General features: G+C 48.6%; 1 protein-coding gene across 5 annotated transcripts in view; it reads right to left on the bottom strand.

The window, feature by feature from the left end:
* Window positions 1–11993: 11993 nt before the first annotated feature.
* Window positions 11994–14560, bottom strand: part of SETX (senataxin) — a 78216-nt gene continuing 75649 nt past the window's right edge. For all 5 annotated transcript variants that reach the window (XM_029201594.1, XM_029201595.1, XM_029201591.1 and 2 more), the window contains one exon: window positions 11994–13200. In XM_029201594.1, coding sequence (XP_029057427.1) covers window positions 12448–13200 — 753 coding nt within the window. In that variant the 3' untranslated portion in view covers window positions 11994–12447. The remainder of the gene's footprint in view (window positions 13201–14560) is intronic.

Below are 14560 nucleotides of genomic sequence, written 5' to 3' on the forward strand. Positions count from 1 at the left end.
ACACACACACACACACACACACACACACACACACACACACACACACAGTCCTAGGTCTGGGTCCCTTATTAGCAGAGCTTGAGACAGGGGCTCAGTGCGTGGATTTGCGGAGGGTGTGCTGTCAGGATACATGTGAAAGGGAGTGAGAGAATTAGGATGGGGCGGGGAAGCCCAGTGAGGATGCCCAGCTTCAGCCTGGTCCACCCACCGGGGCTCTGAGCATAAATCACGTCTTGAGGCAAGGGGGCAGTCTCATGCCGTTGGCTTCATGCTGGATTTGGGGGCCCCCCAGTACAGAAGATGGGCGGCTGTAACAGGCATCACAGCAGTGGAGGGGGGGTTCCCATAGACGGGCTCTGGGTCGGGCACCAGCAGCTTCCACTGAACATACACACACACATACCCCTTGGTGTCACCCTGGGTGTGTCCCTGGAAGGCCCTGAGGGGTCTGGGAAGAGGGGTCCTCAGTGGGCAGCACTCTGTCCGCCCTGACCTCTCTTGCCAGACCAGCAGCGCTATGTCAGCTTCCCTGTGACTAGTCTCTGTGTAAGCAAGGGCCGGGGAGGTGGAGCGCATTGTAAATCAGAGTGGCAGCCCAGGTCCCTGAGGACTCGGCTCAGGCCCTGACCTCAGCCGGAGGAGGGAGGGAAAGCTGCCAGTGCCCATTTGGAAAACTCTGACATCTTTCAGGCAGTGGGGAAAAGGAGAAAACAAGGTTAGCAGAGCCCAAAGTCACAGCCCGGCCTCTTTTCAATGGTGCGCCCTGGTCCCAGACCTCATGTTTTGACATCTGGTTCTGAGAGGTAAAGAGGAGACAGCTCCCCTTTCACAGCATGAACGGTAACAGCCACTGTCGCAGGCACGGTGCACGCATGATTATGCTTAACTTTCACCTTCGCCCTAGGACAGGTTTCTCACCCTCAGTGCCACTGACATTTGGGGCTGGATAATTCTTTCAGCGTGGGGTGGGGAGTGGCTGTCCTATGTGTGGTAGGATGTTTAGCAGCATCCCTGGCCTCGAGCCTCTAGGTGCCGGTAACCCTCCCTCCAGGCACTGCAAAGTGGGGGCAAAATTGCCCCATGCTGAGAATGCTCTCAGTGGAAGGGATTGTCTACCCAGTTAACAGAGAGGGAAGTCGAGGCTCAGAGATGGGAGGTAACTTGCCTGAAGTCACGCTTGCTAAGAAGCAGGGACAGGAGGTGACTCAGGACAGCGTGAGTGTGAACCCAGGCCTTGCAGCCTCGGCAGCCCAGGCAAAAGGCTGTCCACCCGGTGGGGCCTGCAGCTCCTGCCCACACCCCTCCTCCGCCCCTGCAGCGGCTCCAGGGCAGAGCGAGGGGCCCTGGGGAGCCGGGCGTCATCCGAATGGCTTTGCTGTCAGGGGAGATGCCTCGCCCCCTGCCCTCACCTGCCCCCTCTAAATAAGCAGGCCTGCTGCGTCGGCGTTTTTACAGTTATGAGGCATTTATGGGCACCTGGGGAGCAGCTGTCGGCATCTCCCCACAGGCCTGGGCAGGGGGCTCCCCCCATGCCCGCACCCCTACCCTAGCCCTGCACCTCCAGCTGGGCCAGTCTCCCTGAGTCCCCGAGAGATCCCTGCACATCTCAGGCCAGGGTAAAAGCCTGAGGTTAAGGGTAAAAGCCCAGGGAAGAAAAGCTTTATTTACTCGTTTTTATTTTCCCCTTTATAAAACACAAATCATGAGTGCAGGGGAGTTAGAAAAAAACAGAAATGCAAAATAATAATAATTTTTAACTTAAGATCACCCACAATCCTCCGTCCAAAGCTAATAACTGTTAATATTTTCTGAAGTACATTTCCAGTGCTTTCCCATAAAACAAACCTATATACAGAGAGTTTGCCCAGCATTTGTTAAAACCGTACTAAGCGTTGTGCTGAGGTTGAATATATCTTCTTTCAAGGATCCCCGAGATGAAGCTGAGAAGTGAGCTCTGGTAATAGAACCATTTTACAGCTGAGAACACTGAGGCTCTAAAAGTGTCGCGGTCGGAGATCTTGGGCACAGCGCCAAAAGACAACTCTGGGTGATTTAAGCAGAAAAGAGTATTTGAAAGATCATAGGACCCATAGACACACGCCAGATGCACGGGGTGAGGCGGGGTGGTGCCATGAAGCCAGGAGCGCCACCCAGTATCCTGGCCAGAGAGCCATCGCTGCTGTCCCTGTGAGGCCCTGATGCTGCCATGGGCACCACCCTGGCCCAGGCCTGCCTCCTGCTGGCGTCCCCGGCAGGCCACACACAGTGTGCCCACACCCTTCTGTCCAGCTTTTCCCACTCCCTCGAGGGAGGTGGGCTGTCTTTCCCCATCCAGAGGAGGGGCACAAAGAAACAATGACTATCCAGCACAGAGAGGGTGGGCAAGTTGCCCAGGGTCACACAGCCAGGAAGAGGCTGAGTCCAGGTTGCAAGCGCAGTCTCTCTGGTGCAGAAGCCCAAGTTTGTAACACTGAGCCGCAAAGCTGCCACCTTTTCCTTCTATTTTATTTATTTTAGCAATGATAGCCTCATCTTATACACACCCTTCTTTAGCCTGCTTTACAAAATTTAGCAATACATCCTATCAAAGGAGATCTTTTAATTTTAAAAGGACATGAAAAACTTCACCCTTTTCCTTTTTGCCCCCACCAGTGGCCCTCTTCCCCGCCCACTGCCCCACCCATGCACCTCTCCCACGTGACAGGGTCTGGCCAGGCCCCCAGAACCCCTGTGGCTGGGCTCCCAGAGGCACAGAAGACCTTTCAGTCCAGCAAGGGGTGGGGGATGAGGCCGGAGGCCAGGTGGGTGAACCTGCGGCAGCCGTGTTACAGATGGCTTCTGGCCAGAGGACGCCTACTTTACTGACCGAGCAAGTGGCCCTGGGGACCCGGCCAGGAGCAGCTGGAATGGGTCCCAGAGTCCCGGGAGCTCCCGGAGCTGTGCCCTGCAGCTGACACTAAAGGCACTGGGGCCTGTCCTGCGCTGTACATCTCACAGCTGACCCAGTGCCCGCATTTCTCCCCTCGAGCAGCATGGGGGTGTGGGGAAGGGGGGCGGGGGATAGCGAGTTCCTAAAGGCAGAAGGGATGGCATTGAGAGGCTCTCAATCCCACCACCTGGGTTCGAAGCTGTTCTCCACCACCTGGATGACCTTGGGCAAGTTACTCCATCTCTCTGTGCCTCAGTCTCCTTATCTGTGAAATGGGGTTGTGAAAAACAGCACCTACATCATGGGGCTATTGTGAGGATTAAAGAAGTTAATACATGCAGTGCTGCCCCAAAGTAAGTGACCGGTGTCAGCTGTTGTTATCCATTTCCTTACCCCACCAAAGCCTGCCAAGGGGGGGCCGCATCACTCGGTCTCTCCTTCCTTCCTTCCTTCCCTGCCTCACCCAGCACATACCCTAGACCTCCACGTGCCGGGTCCCAGGGCACAAGGAACCAGGCAGACACTGCTTGCCTCCCCTGATGCCCAACGCCAGCCCGGGCACAGTGAGCACCCTCCCTTCCCTATAGGCATCACAGCCCCTCTTCATCCTCCACCAGGAGGAAGAGATGATGGAGGGGATCACATTCAGGGCACCTTCACTCCCATCACGCTCACCGAGACATAGGAGGCAGACCTTGGGGAGGCCCTGATCTGCTGGGCCAGTGGCAACCCTGCTCCTCCTGGGACTTCAGTTCTGGAAAGAGCTTCCAGCAGAGGAGCCAATACTGGTGGTCTGTGAAGGGTGGAAAGCTGGAGCCCAGATCTTGGTTTCTAAACATGCTCCTCCCCTAAGAGGAACCAGGGCTCCTCGGAGTGAAGTCCGATTCCACGGCTGGACAGAGACAGTCTGCGTGAGCCCAGGACACCTCGTATCACAAGGTCAGGAGGTGCCCAGCTGGTGGGTTCAATCACACCCCAGCTGCAGACGCACCTGGCACTGTGGGGACCTCGGGTCCGCAGGGCCAGGACCGGAGGGCCCAGGTGGGTGTCCTGGGCACAGCGTCCTTCCCTTGATAGGGAAGGTGGCTGGAGGTCTCCTCCCAGAGCAGCTGTCCCTCTAGCCATTCATTCAATAACCCCTTTCCTAAGCCCCCACTGTGTCCCCTGGCTCTGGGGGTACAGGATGGGAAGGCCAGGAGGCCGTGTGAGGGCAGGGGGCCCTCCATGAGGAAGAGGAGGTTACACTGAGCCCCAGAGATGGTGAGCACCTGTGGAAGGCTCGTGGCGGTACCACACTGCTGACATCCCATGGCCCACCTCGGAAACCGGAGCATCACAGGACATGATGAAGGTTTGTTAACACGGCTTTTACCACAGACTCTGGGGCAACACCTTTTAAAAAAGAGAAAATGATGGGAATTCCCTGGCGGTCCAGTGGTTAGGATTCCGTGCCTCCACTGCTGGGGGCCGGGGTTCAATCTCTGGTCCGGGAACTAAGATCCTACAAGTTGCGCGGTGGCCAGAAAACCAAAAAAAAAAAAAAGAACAAAAAGAGAGAGAGAGAAAATGACCTGAAGAACTGGTGTGTCTTCTTTAAAATAAAGTTATTGTAAAAGTAACTCATGCACACTGTACAACAAATGGAAAAATGAAAAAATGTATGCAGAATATAACACATTTACCCCCTAGAATAGGCGGAACACAGAGGATTTTCAGGGCACTGAAAATACTCTGTATGATACTCTGATGGTGGGTACAAGTCATTACACGTTTGTCAAAAGCCATGGACTGTACAGCCCCAAGAGTGAGCCCCCAATGTAAGCTGTGGGCTCTGGGTGATCATGACGTGTCGGTGTAGCTTCATCGACTGTAACAAATGTACCATCTGGTGGGGACAGGGGGTGTATGGGAAATTTCTGTACCTTCTGCTCAATATTGTTACAAACCTAAAACTGCTCTAAAAAAATAGTCTACTAAAAAAAAAAAAACTACCTAACCTCTATCAGCATTTTGGTGAATGTCCTTTCTTTTATAGAAACGTTTTGTGTTTGCCTGTCTATATACAGACACATATACAAACACACGCACACACACACACACACACACATATACACGTATATAGAACAAAACTGTAACCCCCACCTAACCATAACATTGTGGACATCTTCCAGCTACCGGGATCTATTTACATCTGGCGCTGTCACTCTGCCCCAGAGAGGTGGATGTAAGTCCAACATCGTTAGTACCACAGGATGTGTCTCTAGACCCCATAACTGCCTGAGAGTAGACTGCTAGGTAAGGGGTATTCCAAATCAAGGCATTTATGTTGCAAAGAGTGGAAACCCACAAAGTCTGGCTCCTGTGATCAAGGGGGTTACTGGTGGGATAAGGGGATTATGATGCAAAGGGCAGGGCTCCCATCAGGCCCCACCTGGCATGCTGTCCTCATGGCTTGCTTCCTGGGGAAGGGAGCACCTGACCGTGTTGTTGTCTGGAGCTCTGAAGTCACAGCCTCAAGCCCAGAAGCATCCACGTCCAGGTGCTCTGGAGTCCCTTCCTGTCCTGTGTCCCTACGTGACAAACGTCTGAGCACTGCCTGGGACAACTCTTCTACGTGGGTACCAGAGGAATGCGACAGGAAAAGCAGTAACAACCCCAGAGTCCATCAGAGTAGAACGGGCAGACTGGGGCGTGTTCCTAAAATGGAATACTACCCTCCACCCAAAAAGAGTGGATAACGGCAGTCATCTCAGAAATGTAAAGATGAGGGGGAGAAAAGTCAGCCCCAGAATACCCATCGTATATAACACATAAACTTCAAAATTAAGTAAATATAATTTGGGGGTGTGCAGTGAAACTTTATACAAACTACAGAATTCAGAATTCGGGTTACAACTAAGTGGAAGGGGGTGGTGGGGAGGAGTGTCTGGAAGAAACATGGAGAGTGACCTTTCCAAGCGTCAGCAGTGCCGTTTCTTATGATGGGGTTGGGGGGTACACGGGTGTCTATTATATTATGTCTTTCCTTTTACGTCTGTCTTACATACACTCTGATGTATATGATTTGTTTCACAGAAGTTTTAAGAGCCGGGTCTGTGCCGATCAGTGGTCTGAGAGTCACTGTGGACATACACCGTCCCCAGTGTGCCGATCGGTGGCCTGAGAGTCACTGTGGACATACGCCATCCCCAGGTCCCATATCTGTTTTCTAACTTGCTTTGGGATGCCAACCTTAATTCACGCAGGAAGATAAAAACTTCCCTTAGTGGCTGCTTTCTAACTTTGTGAAGACTGAAAATTAAACCTGAGATGATGTAGTGAATTAAAAAGATAGTGATGTTTTTATATCAAATTCTATTTGTTACTTAAAGCGTATTTGATGGCTCAAGTGTTTTTAACATTTAAGAGAATTTGGCATATTCATGTCAGATTAGTTTTGTTATTTCAATTAGAAACCTACTAAATAACTCAGTTTAGGATTAAATGGAAAAGTTTAAGAACACTGTATTAAGTGGTATTTATTTTATTATTATTTTTTTTTTGCGGTACGCGGGCCTCTCACTGCTGTAGCCTCTCTCGCTGCGGAGCACAGGCTCCGGACGCGCAGGCTCAGCGGCCATGGCTCACGGGCTCAGCCGCTCCGCGGCATGTGGGATATTCCCGGACCGGGGCATGAGCCCGTGTCCCCTGCATCGGCAGGCGGACTCTCAAACACTGCGCCACCAGGGAAGTCCTATTATTATTTTTTGATATGAGGAAAAGAAACCCCAGGTTTTCTGGTTTCTTTTTTTTTTTATATTTTGAATTTTATTTTTTTATACAGCAGGTTCTTATTAGTTATCCATTTTATACATACTAGTGTATGTATGTAAATGGTATTTTTTAAAAGAACTGGAGATTCACCGTGTTTATGAGTTTATTAGATTCACTAGATCAGTTTAAATACTAGAAGAGGTGGCAATTAAAGGGCTTAAAAAAAAAATTAGGGAACAGTTCTCAGAGCTTTCTGAGATGCTCTTCCTGGGTTATAATCCTCAAATTTGGCCCAAATAAAATTTTCCAATTTTTTCTTTAAAAAAGTTTAATTAAAAAAATAAAAATAAATAGATTTAATTTATAGATGCACTTTAAAAAGAAGAGTGATGCCCTTATGCCTTCCTTTTTATGGCAGTAGACTATAAAAAAAGATCAGAATTAACTATTTCAGATACTTACAATGACCAGGGGGGTATTCGGTAAAGGAAGCAGCAGCAATGTTCTGTAGTTTTCTGGAGGACCAGGAAAAGAGGCCCCTGTGAGTGGGGACTGTGGGAAAATCCTCATAGAAAACCCATCCCTCTGACCAGAGGAACCAAGATGAGATGTCCCTGTGACCTGAATGGCCGCAGTGTGGTTTTTGTTTTGTTTTTTTTAATTTTTATGGGAGTATAGTTGATTTTAAATGTTGTGTTAGTTTCTGCTGTACAGCAAAACAAATCAGTTATACATACACATATATCCATTCTTTTTGATTCTTTTCCCATATAGGCCGTTACAGACTAATGAGAAGAGTTCCCTGTGTTATATAGCAGGTCCTTATTAGTTACCTATTTTATACATAATAGTGTGTACATGTCAATCTTAATCTCCCAATTTATCCCTCCCCCTCCCCCTCCCGCTGGTAACCGTAAGTTTGTTTTCTACATCTATGACTCTATTTCTGTTCTGTAAATAGGTTCATTTGTACTATTTTTTTAGATTCCACATATAAGTGACATCATATGGTATTTGTCTCTGACTTACTTCACTCAGTATGACCATCTCTAAGTCCATGCATGTTGCTGCAAATGGCATTATTTCATTCTTTTTTTATGGCCGAGTAATATTCCATTGTATATATGTACGACATCTTTATCCATTCCTCTGGGGATGGACATTTAGGCTGCTTCCATGTCTTGGCTATCGTAAATAGCGCTGCAATGAACATCAGGGTGCACGTATATTTTCGAATTATGGTCTTCTCTGGATATATTCCCAGACCTCCTTCCCCAGCCCCACTGTGCAGCCCTTGGGAATCTCCTTCTGAACAAAAGCAGAGATGGCCAGATGGCTTTTGGTGGTGGGCCTCGCCCCGCTCAGGGCCCCTGTGGGGGGACCATTACTGAGGAAGGCAGACGTGACCCCGATGGGCCCCAAGGCTGCTCCCCTTTCCTCCTGAACCCTTAGGAGCCAGGCCGCAAGGCTGGCCACTCGACGGAAACATCTGAGAGTGAGTTTAAGCTTAAGTTTAAAAAAGAAAAAGGCGATAAGTACTTGCCCCCAGACCCATGAAATCAGGAATTCTAGAGTAGGGCCCGGGAGTGACTCCGAAGTGCACCTCCCAGGCTGAAAACCACTAACAATTCGACTTGCAGCAATGCTGCTTAGACCAAAGGCAACAGCGTCCACCAGCACGGCTGGGCCCAAGCTCTAACGAAGAGAGCACAAAGGCTGCCCGTGGTTCCGAGCACCGTCCAACTGCAGACACCATTTACGCCATTTGACTTGGCAAATGCCTTCTGTACAGCAGGACGGGGTGACGATAACTCAGGTCCTTTAAGAGTTATGGAGGGATCCCCTGTGTACAGAACCCGCCTTCACGGTGCTGCAAAACATTGGAAATTCTATTTACGCTCAAGGTAAATTTCAGTTTCCTCCCCGAATTATTTATTCCTCAAACAATAAATGGCGAAACCCAGGAGATGGTGTTGACAGCGTGTGTGTTGGTCAGGAGGGACTTTAAAAATCACTGCTACAGCTGCTGCAGTAACGAATGCCATAAATAAAATGGCCATCGCAGAGCGCTCACCTCTCATCAGGTCACTTGGCAAGTTCATCTCGCCCCAGAACACGTACGTCACTTTACCCTCGTGGGTGGTTGGTGCCTCCATCCGGAATAAGCGGGAGGCCCAGCAAAGCTGGCGCTGCCCACGTCCTGGCGGAGCACAGCACATCTGACTGCCCCCTGAAGCCACTGCTTTTATAAAACAACTTATACTTTTGTAACCATCAGTGGTGACCCCCAACTTGGCCATCTATTCCCTGCGACCCCATCGGTGCCCCGGGAGCTCCTTCTGTGGGTCACTGTTCATCTGTCCCTCCTCTCTCACCCGCTCCCCAGTCTTAGCCTGGAGGTGAGCATGCGTTTCTGGACCAAATGTCAACGTGTAACTGACACCACAACTAGCCACAGTGCACCCTGCAACCTTATGGGTAAGATTCCAAGAAGAGCTGAGAAGCAAGGAGAGCTGGAGGTGCGGACTGGATGAGAAACCTGAATAAAACAAATCGTCACCAGATAAGTTCGGCATAAAATAAATCTAATGGCAGACTAAATGGAGTACCTGGGAGGTACCTTGAACCTTCATTCAAAAACACATAACTCCTAACCCACGTCAGTTTTCTTGTTTCCACTTTTAATTCTGCCATTTTCTCTTAATATTCAGGTTTTAACAAAGACAACAGGGCTACTGCTTGCCAAATCCCAGCTAGGAATTCAGAGCATAGAAAGAATCAAAACTACAGCAAAAAAATTATCAATCTGCACAACTAACTTTAGAAAATAGTTTAGTACAATTTTGTTATAAAACTCATTTACAGGAGGTTATTCACATGTACTTATCAAATTTGCTCCTGATAATACATGAAAACACAGAAATAAACTGTGCACAGTAAATCCAAGGCAAATCGTATACAAAGAAGCAAAACAAACTTTTAAGTAGAATATATTCATGTTGAAATAACTAAGATTGAAAGATCGACAAGGCCACTTTCTTATAACTCCATGGCAAGGACAAAAGTAACAGCCGTAGTTTTCACCTGCAATAAGGTTAACCACCAATCAACAACACTGCTATGACAGCCACATCAAGAAAGGCCACACTGTACATATGAAATGCTTAATGCAAATACATACACCAACTGGAACCACAAATCGATTCCAATGCAATGTCAGATATGACTGTTTCCTGCTGGGAGAGGCTGTCAGGACTCAGGCTTGCTCATTACAAGGGATGACGCACTAATTCTCGCGTTACCAGACTAGGTGGAAGGTGAACCAAAAGTGAACACAACGTGTGAGAACAGGCACCAAACTTAACTGGAAATAACATCGTTTGGGTGGGGCAGCAAAGTACGTACGGTGGGGAGCGCTTACTTCACGTGCTGTGTGAGCGGAGTGGGAGAAGTTCCTGACCCCAGCTCTTTCCAGCATGCCTCTTCTATAAGCTTACAGGTTTTAGATTCTCTAAACTGTCACTACAAGTGTCTGCTAAATGAAGCATTTTACCAAGATAGTAGGAAACTAAACTTAAACAATAAGCTTTCTTGCCAAAGGCCAGGCAGGAAGCTTATGAAGCCCCTGACCCAGAGTGGGGCTCAGCCCGCCTCCGTGAACGGGGAGCAGGGGTTGACTATGGGGACAGAGCGCGTGCTCCCCGAGTGACAGGACTGTTCAATCCCATTAGCAGAGGTCTGGACACCAGAGGGAGGGACAAGGGTAACAAAGAAGTAGCATGTTTAAACCTTTGGCAACCAAACATTTTTTTTTTAAAGCTCTTAATAACCTGCTTCAGTAGAATTCCTGATGAACACAAAGCCCTTTTTGCTTAAAAAGCAGATGACCGGGCTTCCCTGGTGGCGCAGTGGTTGAGAGTCCGCCTGCCGATGCAGGGGACACGGGTTCGTGCCCCGGTCCGGGAAGATCCCACATGCCGCCGAGCGGCTGGGCCCGTGAGCCATGGCCACTGAGCCTGCGCGTCCGGAGCCTGTTGCTCCACAACGGGAGAGGCCACAACAGTGAGAGGCCCGCGTACCGAGGGAAAAAAAAAAAAAAAAAAATGCGCAGATGACCAGAAAAGTTTCAAATGGTGCACATTCATCTTCAGGAATGTGTGATTTCTCCCCCAAATCAGTTAGGGCTGCACAGCATTCACTACAAACCGCTAGTTCAAACAATGGTCAACTGTCACTAACACAGATTCTCAGTCTGGGATACCTCAACATCAGTGTGTGTGCGCGTGGAAAACTGGACTTTGAAATTAGGCAGCCCTGCCCTCATCCAAGTCTCTCAAATCTCCACCCACCGTGGCCACTTCCTTTCACAGAAGCACAACCCCTCTAACCAGATCTTCCACCACAGCGGTGTATTTGCGTCACTTACGATGGTTTCCAAAGATCAGACGCAATCTGTCAACTCTCTTCCTGTTCTCAACTCCAAGTATTTGCACTCCTCTCCCATCCTTCTCTTTTTATTTATTTATTTATTTATTTATTTATTTATTTTTTTGCGGTACGCGGGCCTCTCACTGCTGTGGCCTCTCCCGTTGCGGAGCACAGGCTCCGGATGTGCAGGCTCAGCGGCCATGGCTCACAGGCCCAGCCGCTCCACGGCTTGTGGGATCTTCCTGGACCGGGGCACGAACCCGTGCCCCGTGTTGGCAGGTGGGCTCTCAACCACTGCGCCACCAGGGAAGCCCCCATCCTTCTCTTTTTAGAGGATGTTTCTCTCCTGCCTAAAATACTGTATCTGGTCTGCCCTGCCTGGTTCCCAAGCTGCCTGGTGACCAGAATCCCTGGGAAGATGCTAAACATCCAGCTTTTCATGAGTTGGATTCTCTTGCTGATCTACAGGCTTCCACAAGCCACCCCAGCACTGATCTAATACTTGGCAACCACTGGATTTGTAACCTACCAGTTGCAGGAAATTCACAATATGCTGGGGGCATCTGAATGACATTTCAAGAATTATTCTTTCATTTCACATTCTTCTATCTCACGCAGAATGAGAATTTTAGCTGGAGAACTATGTGCTCACTACAATAGGCAGACGAACTCGTCACAGAAATGTAATATCCTGTGCCAAGGCGCCTTGTCTAAAAAGGTGCATGAGTGGAACTCATCTAACAGAGCTCTGCTTCCCAGGGTCTTGCCCAGGACACTCCAGTTGGTTTAACAGGACTAGAGGCATCTGACCCAATGCACTGACTCGCTTCTCTCAGGCTGCCTGGGCTGTTAAAGATGTCTGTTTGCTACAACAATCTTTGAAAGGACTTGCCCTCCTCCCATCTTTTTTTTTTTTTTTTTTTTTTCAATATAAGGTTTGTTTCGTTGAAAATGATTAACACTTTAAGCAGGGGAAAGAAAAGCTGTCTACCAGATCAAATTTTAAAAGGATTCTGTTATTTGCTATACAAATATACATTCCAACTTTTACAGCATCCTCTCCAGTCTGACCTTTTCTACAGAAGAACAAGAAATCAACATTTTAAGTCTTCGACTTCGAGGACATTATTACTGATACACAAATGCCTTCTGAAAGCTTCTGCAACTGACAAAAAGTACTGAAGATGACCAAGAGGCCCATGTGTCAGGATACACTTTGTTTTCCAACAGCACACAAACTCCTTTAAGGAAAAAAGTAAACTTATCTGGACAGTCCTACTAGCTGGTCACCTGAAGTTTGCAGTAATGCTTGTGGCTGACAGTCTCACTTGGCCCCACTATAAAAGCTTCCTCTTCTTCAAGCTACTGTCCTCCTCCTCCAGCCCCCTCTCGTCCCAGCCTGAGTTCCTCTTTGTGTGGTGGCTCAGAGAGCCACACGTCTCCTGATCCCCCTCAGGGAAGGCCCTGGTCTCCCTCCTGTGGCTGACTGCCTCCCCTTCCTGGGCACATTTTCTCTTACTCGTGGAAGCATCGGTACTAGCAGCTGGAGGGTCGCACTGCGCGTGAGGTCTGTGGTTGTTCACAGCAGCTCCCTTGGCGGGGGGCTGCTGCCCGATACTGGTCAGATCCTGGTGCCTTCCGGGGGAGCCTGGCTCTCCAGAGGGAGGCGTTGCTCCGGGATACTGGGGGCTCGAGGGCTGCAGCTCACTGAGGCATTTCCCTTTGGCTTCACAGCCCAAGCCCATCCTCCTAAGTAGTCGTGGGTCCCGAAGCCAGTCCTGAATGGGTGGCCTTTCAGGGTCATTTGCAGTAACAGTGACAGTGCCTTCTTTGGAGTCAGAGGGTGAGGGGTACAGGGAAGAAGCAATAGACATCTTGGCAAATTCACTGTCTAGCTTGTTGCTGGGCATTCCGCCCTGGGGTCTGGACACCTCTGGGGTGATAGCAGGAGGGTGAGTCAGGCTTCTCTGCAGTACGGGCTTGAGTTTCAGAATCTTCACTGCATCTTGTCTATAGTTTTTGTCCCAAGTCTTAACGATGGCACCACGCTTCTGCGCATCCTGAATCAGCTGATTCCAATGATAGTTTTCCTTGAAACAAAGAGAAGGAAGAAAATTACATCGCAAAGAAACACTCGTATGCTTGGGAAGCAGAGGTTCCAGCTTTCACTTCTGAACAAATAGTAAGTATACCTTCGTGAACAGATTCTCAAGAATCCATTACTTGTTAGACAAGGCTGAAAGGAAAAATAAGGTGGAATTCAGAACTATAAAGCCACGCTGCTAGAAAAGAACACTGGGCACCACCTCTAAGAAAGAACGTCCACCATTTTACCACTGTTACTCAGGCCACGTGGTGAATTAGCTGTCATGCACATCTGTACCAACTGCCGGTAGCCTCATGTAGCTATTTAATCTTCAATAAAATAAAATTAAAAATTCATTTCCTCAGCTGCACCAGCCAGATTTCAAGTGCTCAGCAGCCACATGTGACTAGGGTTAGCATCCTGGACAACACGGACACAGAAGGGCTCCGTCAGCCCACCAAGTTCCCTGTGACACTGCTGATCCTAGAGTCTTGCCTGCCTCCGGCCAAGGCTAACAGTCTGGAAGAGGAAGGCTTGGTTTCAGAAAGCTCTAACTTTTGAGTGCACGCTGACTGTTCTAGAAAGAGGTCCACAGCTTTCATCAAATTCCCAAAGGCTTCCCAAACTCCAAAGGGCTAAACCATCTTAATCCGCTGAGATAACTATTCCAAAGATATTGTCGCACTTTTGTCTCTTTTCTAGAAGGGCTTAAGTTATGAAAAGCACATCTAAAGGGAAAAACAAAACAAAACAAAACAAAAACCCAACTCCCGCATCTCTCCTCTCTTCCTTTTAGAGTTTCCTCAGCAATAAATTGCTTCTTTACAACCATCAGAACTTGGGCCTCTTTAGAAAGAAGAAAGAGAGAGTATGAGGGAGGAAAAAAGACGGAGACTGAAGGAAAGAGAAGAAAAGGATAGCTCCCCTCATGGGGGCTCCTGCACTATTCATGAAGGTGGGTAAAGGTATAGCAGTGAAGCTGCATACATAGTACTGACCTGCTGTGTGACCTTGGTCAAGTCACTTGACCTCTCTGAGCATGTTTCCTTACTGTAAAGTATGAACAGTATTTTATTTAAATGACTCTAAAATGTGCTTTGAAATAAAATAAAATGTACTTTATTTTCACATTTTACCATTTCTGACTTTGGGGTGCCTCTTGGCCAGGCAGCAGTTTCCATGTATGTAATCCTGGAGGAATTCATGGCTGGGCGGCTACAACCTCTTGACTTTTAGTCAACAAACCACTTTTAAAAAGAATGAGTCCTGGCTCTTGCCTGAAAAATCTTTCCACAGACATCTTCTGATAAGACAAGAAAGTACCAGCACTACAACTTGGAGAATGGAGATGAGAAGTTGGAAAA

The sequence above is a fragment of the Monodon monoceros genome, unplaced genomic scaffold (genome assembly GCF_005190385.1).
Source record: "Monodon monoceros isolate NGI ecotype Baffin Bay Population unplaced genomic scaffold, NGI_Narwhal_1 Super_Scaffold_5, whole genome shotgun sequence".
Classification (NCBI taxonomy): Eukaryota; Metazoa; Chordata; class Mammalia; order Artiodactyla; family Monodontidae; genus Monodon; species Monodon monoceros.